Source organism: Astatotilapia calliptera, chromosome 23 (assembly GCF_964374335.1).
Source record: "Astatotilapia calliptera chromosome 23, fAstCal68.1, whole genome shotgun sequence".
Taxonomy (NCBI): Eukaryota; Metazoa; Chordata; class Actinopteri; order Cichliformes; family Cichlidae; genus Astatotilapia; species Astatotilapia calliptera.
This window is the reverse complement of record NC_137443.1, coordinates 12,491,542-12,508,935: the sequence shown is the minus strand read 5'-3', so window position 1 is coordinate 12,508,935 and position 17,394 is coordinate 12,491,542. Positions and strand designations below refer to the sequence as shown.

Here is a 17,394-nt window from a genome sequence, read left to right as displayed (position 1 = left end):
AGTGGTTGATGTGCATCGATGATTTGAGGGATTGTTTCGAGAGATTTTTGTAATATTCTCCATCGCCCCACTCTGCAGCACCCTGAGTAATGAGGTGGGTCCTGAGTGCTACGAGCTGCAGGTGTGCGTGAAGGACTACTGCTTTGCTCGAGAGGACCGCACCGTGGGCATGGCTGTCCTTCAGCTGAAGGACGTGGCCCCTAAGGGCAGCGCCGCCTGCTGGCTGCCGCTGGGTAAACGCATCCACATGGATGAGACGGGACTGACCGTCCTGCGCATCCTCTCCCAGCGCAACAACGACGACGTGGCCAAGGAGTTCGTCAAGCTCAAGTCCGACCAGCGCTCTGCTGAGGAGGGCCGTAGCTAGGGGGCCAAATCGCAGTTTAAAATGCCACGTCAGGAACTCGAATCTGCCCAGGAGCTCTCCTGAGCCACTGCAAGCCACTGCCCCGATTATCCAGTGTTGTAAAAGCACACATAAGACAAGAGTCGCCACACATACTGTAAATACATTTATTTCAGTGGAAATGACAGAGTGCGAAGCAAAGCATCACTCGTTTTCTGAAAACGCACCAGTGTCTTTATTGTTACTGACTTCATCAAACATGTTTTTGATTCAGTTATACATAGAGTTTAATCTTAGAGCATATAACTACTTTCCTCTAATCCCAGAGGAGAGCCATGTCATCCCACACACACACGCACACCTCACTTGACTGGTCAGAGTGAGAAATATCTTGTAGCCTTTAATATTTTGGCGTTCTTTCTCACTCTTTCTCTGCCTTTTTAACCTTACCCTCAACTTTACCGACCCCCAGCTCCTCTCGTCCCTTCCCTAGTTTGCAACCACTTAGAGAAGGGACCGCAAGTGCCAACAAGGAATTGCTCAAATATGCCAAGACCAGCCCTAAGCACAACCGGACCAACTGTCCACCTGACCCGTAAACAACTACAATGGCTGCAGCCTCAAACATTCCAGATATTGGGTGGGGAAGACATACAGGGAACAAAGCACTATTTAGTTATGATGAGTTTAATATTTATTTACTTTTTTCTTCCAGATTATATCTATATTTTAATAATTCTATATATCATCACATATATATATATAAACTATTAAGGACATATGTAAAGATAAATACAGGATTGTTCGATGGAACTGTGGTCGGCTAAAGATTGTCCTCGTCCGTCTCTCTGTCCGTCTACCCTGTAACAGAGCACACTGCCTGACACCCTTAATGCCTTCCGTCTTGTTAACCCTTGCACATTATGTATGTCCTGTTTCCTATATGATAGAGAGCGGAGCCTGATGATCAAGCGCTGTAAATCATCGGACTGTATGTGTGTGAAAATGAGTGTGAATGTGCGATCCAGTGTTTGTAATACGTTCTAATGTCAACCTCGTGTGACCGCCCGTGTTGTCTGTCACCTGCAGATGTAATCACTGAAAGCCATCACAAGTGAAGGACGTCACAACGGGTGTAGCGGGAGTGCGATAAGATTCGGGGGATTTTTATTGTTTCGTTCAGTTTGTTTAATTTATCACAGACCAAGGTTATATTGTGCGGTGGATATTTCCATCTGGTTTACTGCAAACATTCCTCAGCCAGGCAGCTCTGTAAGGACAGTCAACTGCCTTTAAAAAGTGCGTGCTAATTAAAGTCCTACATGTATAATTAGATGATTAAAAACACAGTCCCTGAGAAGCTAAAATAACCACGTGGGTTACACAACAGCACATTCCCCAACACGGGGAGAGCACATACCGCTAATGATCCAGCGCTTATCGCGTCTAATGATCCACCTGCAGATGCCGTAACCCTTAATCGTGAGTGAGAAACGAGACCTCTGCTAAAGGGCTGCAGATCCAGACCGAGCCAGGTCTGGATGTGACATTTAAAAGAGGGCCTACTGTCCACAGTACAGAGATGTAGTGTGAAAATAGAAGAAGCACAGGGGCTTTGCTACACATAAAAACACATTTATACTCTGAGCTTGTTTTACAGCAGTTCACCTGAAGCTACGGTCACTTTCATGTGAAACTAAATGTTTTAAAACGACTGCTCGCTGTCTAACATGTCTCTCAATGCGACATCTATTTTTAAGAAAATACCCTTTAAAAAAAATAATATATTTGTTGTTTTCTCGTGAACAAAAAAATCATGGGGGTGATGATAATAACAGGATGATCGGTTGGTTGGATGTTTTTCTGCCTCATTACTAAGATGCCCCCTCCCAAACCTGAATAATATCAAAGTCCCCATTATTAGAACAAGGCCTACAAACTGAACTCTATGCATCTGATCTATAAAGTCTCTGTAGATGAGTGATTTGGAATCAGTCTTATAATGTTTACATTGTGGATTATTATTCTAATTATATCAGCACAAGCGTTTGTCTGATATGTTGTAAATGCCGTCTCTGTTTCGATGGGCCAAACATCACAGCTGCGGTAGAGCTGACCAGAGACGGGAAGTTTGGTCAGCTCAGAGGAAACCGATCGGGAGGGAGATCGATCGCTGCGGTCGGGTAGTTGTAAATAGCTCGGATGTAACAAACACACGTCATACTATGTGAAGTGAAGTTTCGCTGCTCTTTTGTAGACTTGAATTTTGCTGCGAGTGACTGCACAGCTGGTGTTTATGTGCGACTGGGTGCCCAATCTGGAAATGTAGCTACTATTGAAGGGTATAGAAAGACCGCGTGCACTCTAGAGATCAATAACAGAGCGTCTGTATTACTTTAATGGGGCCTGATCAGGAGCCATTCAAAGTAATGCATCGTATATCATTATATATAACATGCTGCCTGCTAGTGAAAACTACTCACAGCTAAAAGTTAAGCAATCCCTTAATATGATCTTGTGTGTGTACAAGGTCTTTTATTAAGAGGGCACATCTACTTTTAATAGCAAAATCAATAACAGGTACGCAGCTGGAAATGCCACGAAAAAAAAACAAAAACTTTATTGCTGTTGACAATGATACTTTAGGAGAGGAAATTCTTCCCCTTCCTCCACCTTCAGAGGCCCGGACTGCGTGTTGGATTATCAGGTTGGCACGTTGAACAGGAACGCACACACAGAGGTGGATGAAGCACAACGAAAAGCACACAGACACAAGTGGACACACATGCATGATCCGTCCTGAAGTGTCTCGCTGAGCAGGCCACACAGACAGATACCTGCACAGCGCTGCTGGTCCGGTACTTCCAGATATGGTGCATGATAGGAACAATAAACAAAAAGTAAAAAAACGTGTATTGTGCCAGCACGCATAATTATTTGATGTTTAACTGCCAATTGTTGTCTTCTTTATTTTGATATTTAATTATCGTTTTCTATTTTTCAAATGTTTGTGAATATATAAATATGTATTACTGATGCTGTGTAGTGGTACAAAGTACTCGCATGAGAATTTTTTTATACACGAGATGTTTCTAAAGATTCTTTCTTTTGGGCTTGTTTTTTATTATTATTATTATTATTATTATGGTTGTTCTTATTGGGGGTTGAGGTTGCTGGGACTGCAGTCTCATTGTGTTTCTGCTTCCAATAAAATATGAAATAAAAGCTCGTGGTCATTCTTTGTCAAACTGTTCAAAGGAATAGCCACATTTAGTTTTATTTAGTTATATTGATTTAATTTTATCCAGGTCTTTAACACGTGCTCTCTTTCATGCCATTTTAGCTATTTTTCCGAGATGTACCTTTCTGAAATAACTCGCAACCTTCTATAAGATACAGACTACACCGATGACAGCCTAATTAAACAAGTTAATGCACATTTTAAAAGTCTGAAAGGAGAAATTCTCAGTAAGTCATTTCAATTTCCAAGGAATAACTTCAGCAAGTTAGGAGTTAAATTCACTGGAGCATTAATAAATTTGCATCCTGCTTCTTATGCTTTGCGCAGAAAGGAGATCTTGAGGGAGTCTGGGATGACTAACTGCTCCGCGCTGAGGACGGGGGGAGGCGAGTAGAGGAATATGACAGGAAACACTCTCCTCACATCCATTAGGAGCTGTGAAGGCTGACTGTTAGAGCGGCCTTTGAGAAGCCCCTAGGACAGCAAAGACAGAGAGGAACATGGGATGCAGTGTATTTTCCACATGAGGAACATGTTTAACCTTACATCTGCAGACTGTACCTGAACAGAACGTATGAAATTCAGAGTGACTCTTTCATCCAGATCGCTGTGGGGGGTGTAGAGAGTCAGAATCTTCACGATCTGTCAAACAAAATAAGAGACCAGCAGCCAATGAAATCATGCACACACGTTCGTCTCCCAGCAGAATCCAAGTAGACAAACAGACCCACCTGCTGGCTGGACAAGGCACTGCAAGTCCGGACGATCCCCTGAGCATCCGCCTCGGTCTTTTTCCCCACCTGCAGCAGCTGCACTGCCTGGATGAGGGGCTCTAGTGTGGCCACAGCGCCCCCTGCCTGTAAACCGCGGCCCCGCAGCCACTCCTCCAGGACGCTCACATTGTAGCTGTGACAAGAAAAGGATTTGAGATAAATCCGTGTTTATTTCTATAAGACCACACAAAGCAGGTGGAAAGAACAACATGCAGACTGTTGTGCAGCACGTGATCTAGCTCTGGAATACAACAAAGGCGAAATTAATGTTGACACTCTTTCAGGGTGCTGATTATTAAAGTTGAAGCTGTGTTTGTGGGGATGCTGTATTATACATATGACATTCATCTCTGCAGTAGGTCTAGGCTGCTGTGGGCTAATCTCCTTTCAAATTTCCTTTATTTGGCCTTTACATGCTAAATGCTAATCTGAAAACAACTAAACCTCATTTTAGATCACACAACTGAGATACAAACAAATTGAGGTCATTTAATTTTTAAAATTTATGGACTTCAAAATCAAGATATACTAGTTAATGTGGAATATGTTTATGGTCTGCGTCTTTATTTGCATCTCATGTCAGACTGTAAATCTAAGTGCAGGGTTAAAGTGTGTTTCTACCGTATTTGCAGGCCACGACTCCAGCTGCACATGTCCTTCCTCAGCAGCAGGCTGTTAAAAGCAGAGGCACAGATGAGGTAGGTGAGCTGGTGAAAGGCTTGCTCCATCAGGGTCTTGGGCAGAGCTTGTTGAGTCAGAGCGGTGTGAAGGGCTCCGAGCTCCCTCAGCACAGACGCCATCGTGGGAGCCTCGCCTCCTACAGTCCTGGGGTCTGAGCCGGCCCGCTTCCTGCTCACTGCCAGCTTCACCGCTGAGCCTGATAGACCTTGGATGGTTTCGCTCTCCAACAGGGCAGGGACTGAGGGAGGGGAGGGTTAGAAAATAGATAAGAGGAGCAGAGAAGGGGAGAGCGTCAATCATCACTTTTTGCAGTACCTATGATGTTTTGTAGACGGGTCTCGGTGATGGAAAGGAGCTGCTGATAGGCCTGGATAGAGAGGTCGCTCAGGGTGCGGATCAAGTCATTCATATCAGCAGACAGGGGAACCAGTGTGTCTGAGTCGAGGGTCTGAAAAGCAATCAGTCCAGTCACGTGTGAAAGTAATCAGTGAATCCTAAACTTTTATAATCTAGTCAGTGACGTAGAAAGTAAATGAAAGCTGAGCCTGCCTGCTTTGGAGAGTGCTGGGTCAACAAGTCGTGGAACAGACAGATGTTCTTCAACCACAGAGCAGCCATGTCTATGTCACTGACATGTTTCTGCAGAAAAACGATGAAAGGGAAAATGGTTACATTTTAATTAGAAATCATTGCTAACAATGAAAAATGAAACTGTGATTGTTTGAACAGATGTGTTTAAAACAGACTTTGCTATGGTTATGTTGGCATGAGATGCTCATGTGGGCCAAATTAATCACAAGGACAAGTTTCAAAGTCAGCTGTCAGTGTCATTTTGTAAATGGCTGCCTGCCTGACTCGACGTGAACCGTCCTCAAACATTAAACTTCAACCATACGGCACACCGAGAAGGCTCAGAGATCAGGTCACCTTCAGAGCTGCCTTCATAGCGGTGACAGCAGCGCTACAAAGAGAGCGAGCGCGAGCTTGGTCCCCGCTGCAGTCGGCCTGGCGGACACACAGGAAGAGCACGCTGGCAGGCAGACCGGGAGCCAAAGACAGGGCGCTGTCAACACGGATGTCTGAAGCACAAACAGAAAGGGAAGCAGTGGCAGAGAGAGGACAAGGCCAGGCCAATGCTGTCAGCTTCAAGAGCTGGCTACACTTATTTCTACAGTGACATCATACTTACCGCTGAATTATTACACATTCAAACCCTGCCCTCCAAATTACATTTTGACACATTTTACCATCATTGTAAAAGTGCTTGATTATTGCCTTTCAAAACATGTTTTCAATCTCATCCCTCATCTGAAACGCCTGCTTCACAGCTCCTCAAAACCTTCAAGAAAGAAGAGAAAAAGAGGTGGGTGAAGATGATTGAGGCAGACGGGGGGTTGATCTCACCTGTGACGAGATTCTTGATCAGTTTGGTTTCGTCTCTTTTTCTACATTCCAGTAAACCAGTAACTGCTGCTGGCTTCGACTGGGCAGGAGAGGAAGTCTCTGTGGCCAAAGCTGATGGGAAAACTGAAGAGGAAACACGCCGTGGCAGTGAAACAGAGAACAGCACATTGAAAACTATAAATGTAGAAGATTGTTAAACTGAGAGGCAGATTATTGTAATTATATTACTCTAATAATAAGTGTTCATTTACCATTGGTAATAAAGTCTCATGATCAAAATGTACACAAATCAAATCAGTGATAGAGCCGCCAGTCATAGGCCCAGTGAGGGAGCCTATGTTAGGCTATTGTTGCATTGATGTTTTTTGTTTTAAAATTCCACAGGAGACTCAGCGGCTGCAGATTTTTTTCCAGCCTGCAGTGACTTTCAGCTTCCGGGCTCATTCAGGTAAAGTCTCACCTTGTGTCAGGAGTCGCCTCAGTGAGACTGTGTTTCTCAGTTCCTTCAGCTCTCTCCTCAGCCTCACACATTCACGCTCTCGGGCTTCCAGCAGCTCCTGAACATCCTTTAAAAAACACATTTAAATTTGTGACTTCAGCCTCAATGTGAATATATAAAAATTATAAACGATGATCTGAAACAAAGTGACACGCAAACAGAATAAATGAATAGACGAATGAATAAATGATAAACGTTACAGATGGACAGCTTTAATAAGTGACAACCATCAGATCCAGAGAACTCTTACAGTTTTATTATGACCTGAGTAATGATACCAGTGAAATGTCCTGCCGTGACTATTTAGATTAGATTAGATTAGATAGAACTTTATTAATCCCTCGGGTGGGTTCCTCTGGGAAATTCGATTTCCAAAAAAGCACAGCACCGACAGAAGTTACAGAGTTACAGAATATTATATATATATATATATATATATATATATATATACACACACACACACACACACACACACACACACACCCACACACACACACACACACACACACACACACATATATATAAATACAGAGACAATATAAATAAAATATACGAAGGGGACCGGGGCTGGGAAACTCCAGGCCTGAAGGCCCGGTGTCCTGCAGGTTTTAGATCTCACCCTGGGTCAACACACCTGAATCAAATGATTAGTTCATTACCAGGCCTCTGGAGAACTTCAAGACATGTTAAGGAGGTCATTTAGGCATTTCAATCAGCTGTGTTGGATTAAGGACTCATGTAAAACCCTTGAGACCTGGAGTTCCCCCACCCCTGCTTTAGGCAATGTTTTCTGTTTTAACTTCTTCTCTTTTTTTAACCTCTCCTTTTATTGACTTTTCCAGCCCTTCTCCTAGTGTTAGGCTTTCATTAAAGATCATTAAAGTACTTTTTTTTTAAAAACCCTCTCATGTGGGGCTTTAATAAATTTATACCTGTCTCTGTGCAGCAGAGGAAGAAACAGACACCGCTTGGGCAAGCTGACTCCTCAGAGTTTCCAGTTCCTTCTCCCACTGACTGCACTGGTTACGTAGCTGGCTCTCCAGAAACCTGAAACACACACACAGACATGTAGATTAAGGACAGAATAACTAATAATGAGCTCATCCACCAAATATAAATCACTGCACAAAACTGAAAGCTAGTGCTCTGCCAAAATGAAGGAATGAGTTGGTGTTGAGAGACTGACTTGTTTGCCACTCGTACAGCATCATAAGCATGAGCCAGATCTTCTCCCTTCATCTTCACCGATGGGTCTTTGGCCACGTCCATCTTCTCCATCAGCTGCTCCTGTCATTACAAACATGAACACAGTGAGATAGTAAAGGACACTGCCTGTGCTGGTGATGCTGCAGTGACGATGTGAAAGTTAGGACTTCAGTCGTGTGGTCCTCTTTATTTCATTACCATTGAGGCTTCAGAGCTCCACATTGAGACTCTCTTCTCTGCAGAGGGGGACGTCACGCTGAACCTTCGGACCTCCTCTGGGGATGGAACAGCAGATGGGAATGGTGATATGGAGAGTGGGGTGAGAGACTGGGGGGACAGCGGCGTCGAGGGAGAGAGAGGTTCCAGACTCTGGGTGGAGTCGGTTCTTCTGTGGCCTTTGGTGCGCTGCGACATGAGGAGGAAGAAATTACAGGAAGCACTCAAGATTAATTTTCAAACGAACAAATTGCATTTAAGGCTGTCTCCCTTTGCAGCTAGCTAATGACCTCTGTGAGCAGACTCATCTCCCTGAGGTTGTCATATCTCTGCTCCAGTCTGGTGAACTCTCTCAGAAGACCCTGATACTTTCTCCTCTCCTCGTCCACCTCTGCCCGAAGAGCCGAGGTCACCTGAGACACAGCCTGATGCACACACTCTGCACATAGAGAGAGAAGGAAATGTTTGACAGACACAGACAGAAGAAAAACAGCTGTGACTGTACAATGCTAGTAAAGGGAAGGCCCACCTTCTTGTTTTTCTTCTTGTTCCAGCAGGGAAGCCGAGAGATCGTCTCTCTCTTTGCAAAAACTATCCCTTTCTTTCTGTAGTGCTTGCAGCTCCTTAAAGAATCAAAGTCAATAAACAGACCAAATCAGAAGCATTCCCTACTAGATAAAAGGAGGAAAGTGTGTTTATTGTTTGGAGACCTACTTCTTTAAGCTGGAGGATCTCCTGGGCAGCTTTCTCTTCAGCTCTTCTTCTCTCCTCTGCCTCCTTTTCGCTGATAACAGGCCCAGGCGGAGGCTTCTCCTGTAACTGGCTCTCTAGTTTTTGTATCGTTGCCCTCAGAGCCGCCAGCTCGGTGCTGGAAGCCTCTCGCTCTGCCATTAGGGTTTCTCTCAAAGCAGCGCTCTCCCTGGCCTGGATGCACACAAAAGCAACTTTGCCATGTGAATGTAAAGTGAAACGACCTCTTGACTCATACAATTAATTAATGCTTATCAAAATCACATGAGATGGTCAAATCCCTGCACAACTCTCACCCACCTCCTGGTCTGCTTTCAACTGCAGCTGCATCAGTTTGACCTCCATGCCTTTGTTGAGCTCTCTGTATCTCTCCACAGAGCGGGCCTCAGACTTCAGTTTCAGCAGCTGTCTCCTGGCAGCCTTGCGGCGAATGCAGCACTGCATGAACACGACCGCCGCACGTACGCGCCTGTACGCCTGCCTCGCCAACCACCCACGCACCGTGGCCTGGAGCAGCACGGCCGCCCTCTCTGCCACCAGCTGAGGAACCAACAGGTTTTTAAATGCATTCAGGTCAAGTGTTTATAACTTGTAATTGCGTGTAAATAGCCTCTTTTAAGATTAGAGCAAACATGGATAAAACATATTTACACAGGAAAATAAATCAAACCCGAGTATAAAGGTTGATGCCATTTTTTAAACATCTGCTGTGCCCTGTAATGAGGGAGACACTAAATGCTGACCAGTCTGTATCTGCGGCGCTCCAGCATCCCCCTGGTGAATGCCTGGATTGTGACAGTGGCGTGTCGGATCATGAAAAATAGCTGCCTGACCACCATCATACGATAAGTCTTCTGGATCACCAAGGCAGCCCTGGTGTAGCGCAGGATCAAAGCCAGTCTGCAGCCATGCAACAAAGAAGAGTTTCATATATGGAATATTTTATTAAGTTTAGACTTTTGTCATTTTGTCTTCTTTCAGCTGCTCCCTTTAAGAATCTCCACCGTGGTTCATCTGCCTCCATCTCAACCTATCCCAGCATCCTCCTCTGTCACACCAACTCTCTGCATGTCCTCCTTCACTACATCCCTGCACCTTCTCTTTTCCTCCTTCACGGCGGCTCCATCTTCAACATCCTCTCGCCCTCCTCTGCACATGTGCAAACCATCTCAGCTGTCTGACTCTGAGTTGTCCCTGCGATGGACTCATTCTTAATCATGTCCAGTGAGGAGCTTTACGCCTCAATCTCAGCTCTCTGTCTTTTCGTCAGTGCCACCGTCTCCAAGCCAGACATCATAACAGGTCACGCTGCCACTTTTTAAACCTTTACTCCCATTCTTGCTGCTATATTTCTGTCACAAATCACCGCTGACACTCATCTCCACCCACTCCACCCACTGCTTCACCTCTCTCTCTGCTTTTGATAGCTGACTCCAGGTATTTTCACTCATCCACCTTCATTTCCTCTGCTCCCTGCAGCTTCATTGTTACACCCATCTCCCTCTCTTGCTTTTACTTTCATTCTTTTCTCAGAGCATACCTCCAAAAGCTTTCCTTCACCTGCTACCTACTCTCACTACAATCATCTTCTAAATCTGGGTCATCATATCTAGTGTTTCAAACATTAACAAGAATTCTAGAACATTCCAATTGTTCTTTTAAAAGAAATGAAGTGGCTTAGCCTGACATAGCCATACATCATAGTAAAGAGACACAAACACTCTTGCTGTCCTCACCGTCTGGCCAGCGCCCCTCTGCTGTATCTCTGTATGGTGAGAGTAGCCCAGAGGATCCTGGTGTATCTGATCCGTGCCAGCCATCCTCTAACCTGACTCTGGATGATCACAGCAGCCACTCTCAGTCTCTCAGCTCTCAACCTCTCCAAAAGAGCCACCTGACCAGCCCGGAAAAATACTTTTGTCTTTCCAAAGCAGTACTGGTCCGGATCTGGGATGAGCTGAGGCAGGGCCTGTCTGCACGAGGCCTGGGCCTGGTCCTGGCTCTGAGGTCCCCGAAGAAGAATTCGATACCTGCTGAAGAACTCCTCATACGTCCATCTGGATTCACAGATCAAATAGAGTAAATCTCAGAGAAAAACAGTTGATATTTCTGTTTTTATAACATAAAAATCGATCAATCAACCATTTACAATAAGATAATTATTTAATCTCAATGAACAGTTATACAAATTGATTCTTTTGCTACTTCGTGATAGCATTTAAGTCACTGTTTTGATTAAGTTTTCTGATTTATGTGACAATCTTCGCACATGTCTCAGAGCCACACTGTCACGACACTGTGCTCGTATTATAAAGACTAAAGTCTTAGAATTACTCAGTACCTGGACGGATAACCTGCTGCACTGATGCGGATGGTCTCCAGCACCCCACAAGCTCTTAGCTGCTGGACTGTCCTCTTAGGGTCAAACCTAACATGTATATAATGTTATAAAAGCAGTACCCATTAAATCACACCAAAAACCTTAGCTGTGGAAGTAAGCAAAATAAGGACTCACAGAAAAGGCTCTTTGAGGTCATTGGGTTTAATACAGCGGACGTAGTGAGGGGTGGTGCTGTTGAGAGTTTCCATTAACATCTGTAAGGACTGACGGAACTGAGAGGCCCAAAAAAAAGAACAATGAGCAGGAAAATTATGTTTAGGATGAATGGATGTGCAAAAAAAATGAAAAGATAAATGAAAAAAAAAAGAAAAACATCTAACCTGAAAGCCTACTGTCAGCTTGTGTTCTCTGGTGGCTCGTTTACCTGAGCGAATGCTTCCATTGGCCACAGGAGACGCATTTCTCTGCTGCTGGAACAACTCAGCGACCAGCTCAGACTGAAGCGCGCACACACACATACAGCGCTGGTGAAACTAATGTTGCTTAGAAATTATAAATTCATATATATTTAGAACATATCTACCTGACTTGCTTTCAAAATGTTAATGAGCTCTTCAAAGACCGTGTCTCGATTTTTATCTAAAAAGCCATCGCATTCATATTGGACCTGACGAAAAGAAAAGAAACCATCACTGCAAACACAGACACACTGAAGAGAATTACAAAAGGCCCTCAGAGAGAGCTCAGATATTCACCTGAGACCTGACGAATCCAGCATTATGTCACTTACTGTGTCAGCAAAGTGCAGGACGATGAAGGCGCTGTTTGACATGCGAGGCTTCCTGAAGTGAGGGTGAGGCTTGCTGTTCAGGTGCTGGTCGTACAGCTTGCGCACCCAGCTTTCATCAGAACCTTTAGGCATCTGGATAATGCACAGATGGACAGTTATTACACATACTAACACAGTTGTCACAAATGTCTAAATTAGTTAACATGCAAATGCTTTTATCCACACAGGAAAAAAAAGATACGAGAACGAACAGAACTAGAGGATTGGATGACCGACCCTGCACTCCTCATCCAAGAGATCAAACATGCCCAGCTGTCCCTCTATTAGATCGATGCACTGCTGATTGTCACTGAACTCAATCCGGCTCCATGCCAGCTCCTCACGGACGTACTCCTCCTGCTCCAAGTGGAACACATGCTGCAAACACCACCAAACAAGTAATAATGAGACAGAATTAGAGAAAGACCATACCCATGATGGAAACCAACAAAAGACTGAAAAGACAGTGATGTGAGCGCAGGTGAAAGGACTGATTTCTTTGATATAACAGTTCAAAAGCAGCATAAACTAACTCTGACAAACACGACACAAACAGGAAGGGCACAAATCACAGAGGGAAAGGACGACAGCTTACTCTGTTGAACTGTTGCTGCAGTTTTTCATTTGCATAATTTATGCAGAACTGCTCAAAACTGTTCCTTTCAAAGGTCTCAAACCTGCTCCAAGGGAGACACCTGTCAGTCCACGTCAAAGGCATACAAAAACTTTAATCACACACTGCACAGTCACAGAGTTCATTCACTCACCCATAGATATCTAAAACCCCTACAAAGGATTTGGTCCGTCCTTGCTGGGCCCGCAGAGCTGAGTTGAGCCTCTGGACAGTCCACGCGAACAGCTGACCATAGATGTGTTTAGCAAGTGCGTCTCTGGCTTCTACGGCCTGCTGGCCAGTCATAGGTTTAACCAGCATCTCTCCTCCTACAGCAAATCTGCGATGGCACAGCCAGTGAGCCATCTGAGATCCCTCAACTCCAAGCAGCTTGGAGAAGACAGCCAGAGAGCGGTCCTCTGCCTGAGAAGCAAAGCAACTATTATGAAGGAATATGAACAAAAGACGAGTGAATGCAAAAGTATTCATGTAGATCATTACATCAATGTAACCCCGGTCAGAGCTTCGCCCACTGGCTTGAATGTTGACATTTCCCAGGTGGAGCACAGCTGACAGGATCCTGAAGAGTTCCATCTGTTGGTCAGGCTGCACACCTGCAATTTCAACATATATAACGTGAAGGATTTCCTGTTTTATCGTCAAAGATATATCGTACGTGCATGATTTGATGTAAACATTCTACCCAGAATGGTGAAAGCATTGCGAGTGCGCTCCAGGTCTGACAAATCATCAGTACCAGGTATCTGCATCTCTCCTCCCTGGTTAGTGTAGCGGAAATTCTCAGGAGCATCTGGACTCAATAAAACACACTCACACTCAGTGCACTGTGAACCTATTAACGTGGACACGGTATTCTTCTGAGAACAAACTGAGGGGGTTGCCTCTCACCCAGTTTGAGGGACCTCATTTCAGGCAGCTCTCTGGATGCACACAGCTGATAGAAGATATGGTAATTCCTCTCTGTTGATGCCTTAAAACAAACAAATAGGAAGAAAGCACGGATGATGCATCATTTCTACAAGACATTTGTGGTTTTGTGTGGCTTTTTGCTCTGGCCTAACTATATTGTAGCAAGTTAGTTTACCTGGAAGACCACCCGTGACTTCTCCAGCAGATAGGTCCTCATATTGGCCCCAATGATGTCCCCCTTTCTGCCAAAGCCAATCTCGATGTACTTCCCAAAACGACTGCTGTTGTCATTTCGGGTAGTTTTAGCATTACCAATGGACTGAAGACCAAAATATAGAAGTTTTTATATTAGTAGAATTTTTTATACTCTGTACCTTACAAAGTTGCACAGACCGAAATGTTGCATACTAATAAAAATAATGGTGAGCAGAGGTTATTCTTTGTCTCTTTACTAAGATTTTTTGTCACTGATTCAGGTGTGCAGCGCTTCCTAAATTTGATATTAAAACTTTTAACCATAACGAACATACAAAAAGAGGGAAATATTTGGGTCCTTTACCTCCATGATTGGGTTGGAAGCCAAAACTCTCTCCTCCACACTGGTCTGCTGTGCTGCTCCTCCAACCACAGCGAAATATCTCATGGTGAACTTTGCAGAGACAGTTTTCCCTGAGCCAGATTCCCCACTGATGATGATAGACTGGTTCTTCTCCTCCCTTTGCACAAAGACACAGTGACCATGACATCCCACACAGTGTAGTTAATGCTCAGAATATTCAAAAAGTTAATTAAGCATAAGACCACCAAACACCCAGGACCCCTGACCTGATCATAGTGCGGTAGGCCTCCTCAGCCACAGAAAAGATGTGTGGTTCCATGTCAGCCATGTCCTGACCGCTGTAAGCGTCTATCACCTCCTCTCCGTATATTGGAAGTTGGTCATATGGATTTATGGCCACTAACACAATACCTGGAGACACGGGAAGGAAACGCAATCTCACCACGAGAACCTGAATATTAATATATACCTGAATATATAAACATGGCTGTTATTTAAAAACAGATTTTAGAATAAAACTTGAAATTCTAATATAATGAGGACATGAATAAATGCTTTTATTTACTATATAATAATGTGACACTGCTACGTTTCATTAACTTTTGTTCACTCTTTCTGGAGCAGGTCATTTCCTGCTTGTTGTTGGTTGCTTCTCTCAATCATAGCAGATACAATCATGTGAAGAAGAAGGACTTTATATAATCCTGCAAAAAACTAAGTAAACACCATGATTCAGTAGGTTGTAGAACCACTTTTAGTGGGCAATAACTTGAAGTAATTGTTTTCTGCATGACTTTATCAGGCTCTCACATCGCTGTGGAGGAATTTTGCTTGAAAGTATTGCTTCAGTTCACTGAGGTTTGCAAGGTGCGCTGGCCCTGTGGCTGCAGAACAAGCCCGAAACAATGCTGGACAGCTGGTGTGAGGTGTTTGTCCTGATATGCCGTTTTTGGTTTCCTCCCAAACACTGAGGCTGTGCTTTATGATCACACATCTCCATTTTGGTCTCATCTGTTTGTTCGGACGCAACATTGCAAATCTAAGCTGTGCTGCCATGGTCTATTCAGAGAGCAGAGGCTTTTTCCTGGAACCTTTCAGACTTTTTCTAACTTTACCATCATAAACCTTTACATTTAATGTGCTAACTGAGGCCTGTAGACTCTCAGGGGACTTTGGAGGGAATTTGCTGGAAGATTTTGTTAAGCACCAGATTGCCAGAGACCAGCAAATTACCAAAACCTTAAACCGTATAAACTAAAGTTAATCAAGTGCATTCGATTAGCAGCACCTCGCTCGTACTTCTCCTTTTAATTGGAAGCAGTAAAGGTGGGCTTAATTTTCACGGGGCTGAACAGAGTCCTGCAAGCTTTCTTTTTCACATGGCTGTAGCTGCCCCTCCCTGAGCCTGGATCTGTCAGAGGTCTTTGCCCTTCAAAGTGAGTTCTTCTTTCACACCATGGCCAAATGCTGCTCATGTGGGATCATTGGATTATTGGATATAGGATCTTTGCCATCTCAGTGTAATATATATTGAGATGTCTGGTCATGAAAAAGGTCAAACATTTATATATAAAAATGAAGATTTAGTAAGATGAGTCATCTAATTCAAAGATAATGTGCAACTACATACATAAGAGTTTTTTTCTTTCCTTTTACAGTGTAGCAGTGAGGGTGTAGTTTGAGCCTTTGACCTCCTATATTATAGACAGCATTATGAGCTGCAGTATAATCATGCAGACAGAAGCACACAGGAGCTGTTTCTGGCTTTTTTCCAGCAGGAATTTAAAGATCCTCTCTCACTCTCGCCAGTCTATTGTTGGCTGAGTAATCATCCCTGTTTTTCTAAAGTTCCCTGCCATCTCTCCAGTGCAGTGCTCACCACAGTATGTGTAGATGCTGCTATAGTCCAGGAATCGAACCCGGAGGTTATGCAGCACAGCGGGCTCGTGGAGAAAGCTGAGAGCTGTTAGATCATTCTCGCCCTCCAGTATGTCGGGATTCCCCAAAGGTGGGAGATCAGAGGGAGAGCCCACTGGGTAATGGACCTCCTGTCATTGAAAGCGGAAGTTAGAAGTCTCGGATGTAAGACATCGCTGAGAAAGGGGTTTTAGACAGATGCAATTATATCAAAATTGAGCATTTGGTTTAATCTATAGAGCGTAAAACAGTACTGCATCTCACATTTCCATTTGAGAGCTGTAGCAGCAGGTGCTTCTCTCCAGACCTGTAGTCCTGGAGAAGCTGGGCTGAAACCCAGACAGCATCTGGATCAGGAACCCACACATTTGCCCCCTAAAAAAGGAACAGACTGTCACTGGTGTGCAAAACACAGACTGAGTGAAAAAAGAAGAAAAGTGCAGGATTAATCTGGATGTGCTGAAAAATCTGAAAGCTGATTTTATTTGCCATTTTACTTTTGTTGAACACTGTTAAGGTAGATGTCACACTTCCTGGACTCACCCAGTGAAGCTATTTGGTACCCATCAGCATAAAAAGCTCCTAAACTGTGTTAAAAATTAACCGCAGTCATCCTCCCTCCAAACTACCCGCGAGGATTAGGCATTGTTTAAAGCTGAGAAATCTAATTCGCTAATTCACTTATTAATGCACAGATTTTAAAAATAAGCTTCCAGTCTCACACATTTTTCATATATTCAGTAAACACTTTAATACCTCAGACTAACACACTGCTACCAGATCAAAGATCAGGAATAGTCCTAACTAGGACAATGAAACAGACTTGCTTACCTGACAAACTCATAGGATGCATCTACTTAGTGCTCAAACATAAGTAGCAAAGCTGTTTTTATACACTAAAGGATGTTTCTTATTCCAAGCACCTCGAAATTGCAGATTCCATAAATAATAATAAATCATTGCAAAGCCCTCAAGTTAATCCTAATCTTACCTTGCTGTACAATTCCAGTGTTGCCATCTTTAATGATTCAAAGCACGAGGACAAACATCACTTAACACAAGAGACAAGGTAACATCTGCAGGTCCCTC

The 17,394-nt window shown here is 43.9% G+C and overlaps 2 protein-coding genes across 2 annotated transcripts in view; one reads left to right on the top strand and one right to left on the bottom strand.

Annotated features, from left to right (window-relative positions):
• The window catches only part of unc13a (unc-13 homolog A (C. elegans)), a 59,226-nt gene extending 55,655 nt beyond the window's left edge, over window positions 1–3,571 (top strand). The window contains exon 44 of the mRNA XM_026160077.2: window positions 79–3,571. Within this exon, the coding sequence (XP_026015862.1) occupies window positions 79–367 (289 nt within the window). The 3' untranslated portion in view covers window positions 368–3,571. The remainder of the gene's footprint in view (window positions 1–78) is intronic.
• On the bottom strand, window positions 3,247–17,323 carry LOC113015847 (unconventional myosin-Va). Its single transcript, XM_080297123.1, has 34 exons — window positions 17,297–17,323; window positions 16,570–16,680; window positions 16,268–16,436; window positions 14,655–14,799; window positions 14,389–14,545; window positions 14,005–14,148; window positions 13,809–13,890; window positions 13,603–13,710; window positions 13,401–13,513; window positions 13,054–13,322; window positions 12,882–12,963; window positions 12,524–12,664; window positions 12,248–12,379; window positions 12,041–12,124; window positions 11,632–11,954; window positions 11,458–11,544; window positions 10,853–11,173; window positions 9,860–10,016; window positions 9,417–9,656; window positions 9,081–9,290; window positions 8,896–8,989; window positions 8,657–8,805; window positions 8,349–8,555; window positions 8,131–8,231; window positions 7,877–7,991; window positions 6,906–7,011; window positions 6,446–6,568; window positions 5,969–6,120; window positions 5,591–5,680; window positions 5,357–5,489; window positions 4,982–5,279; window positions 4,319–4,493; window positions 4,149–4,229; window positions 3,247–4,061 (listed from the first exon to the last, which is right to left on the bottom strand). The coding sequence occupies exons 1-34, from the start codon at window positions 17,321–17,323 to the stop codon at window positions 3,900–3,902; spliced, it is 5,088 nt and encodes a 1,695-aa protein (XP_080153249.1). The 3' UTR covers window positions 3,247–3,899.
• Between the last annotated feature and the right edge of the window lie 71 nt (window positions 17,324–17,394).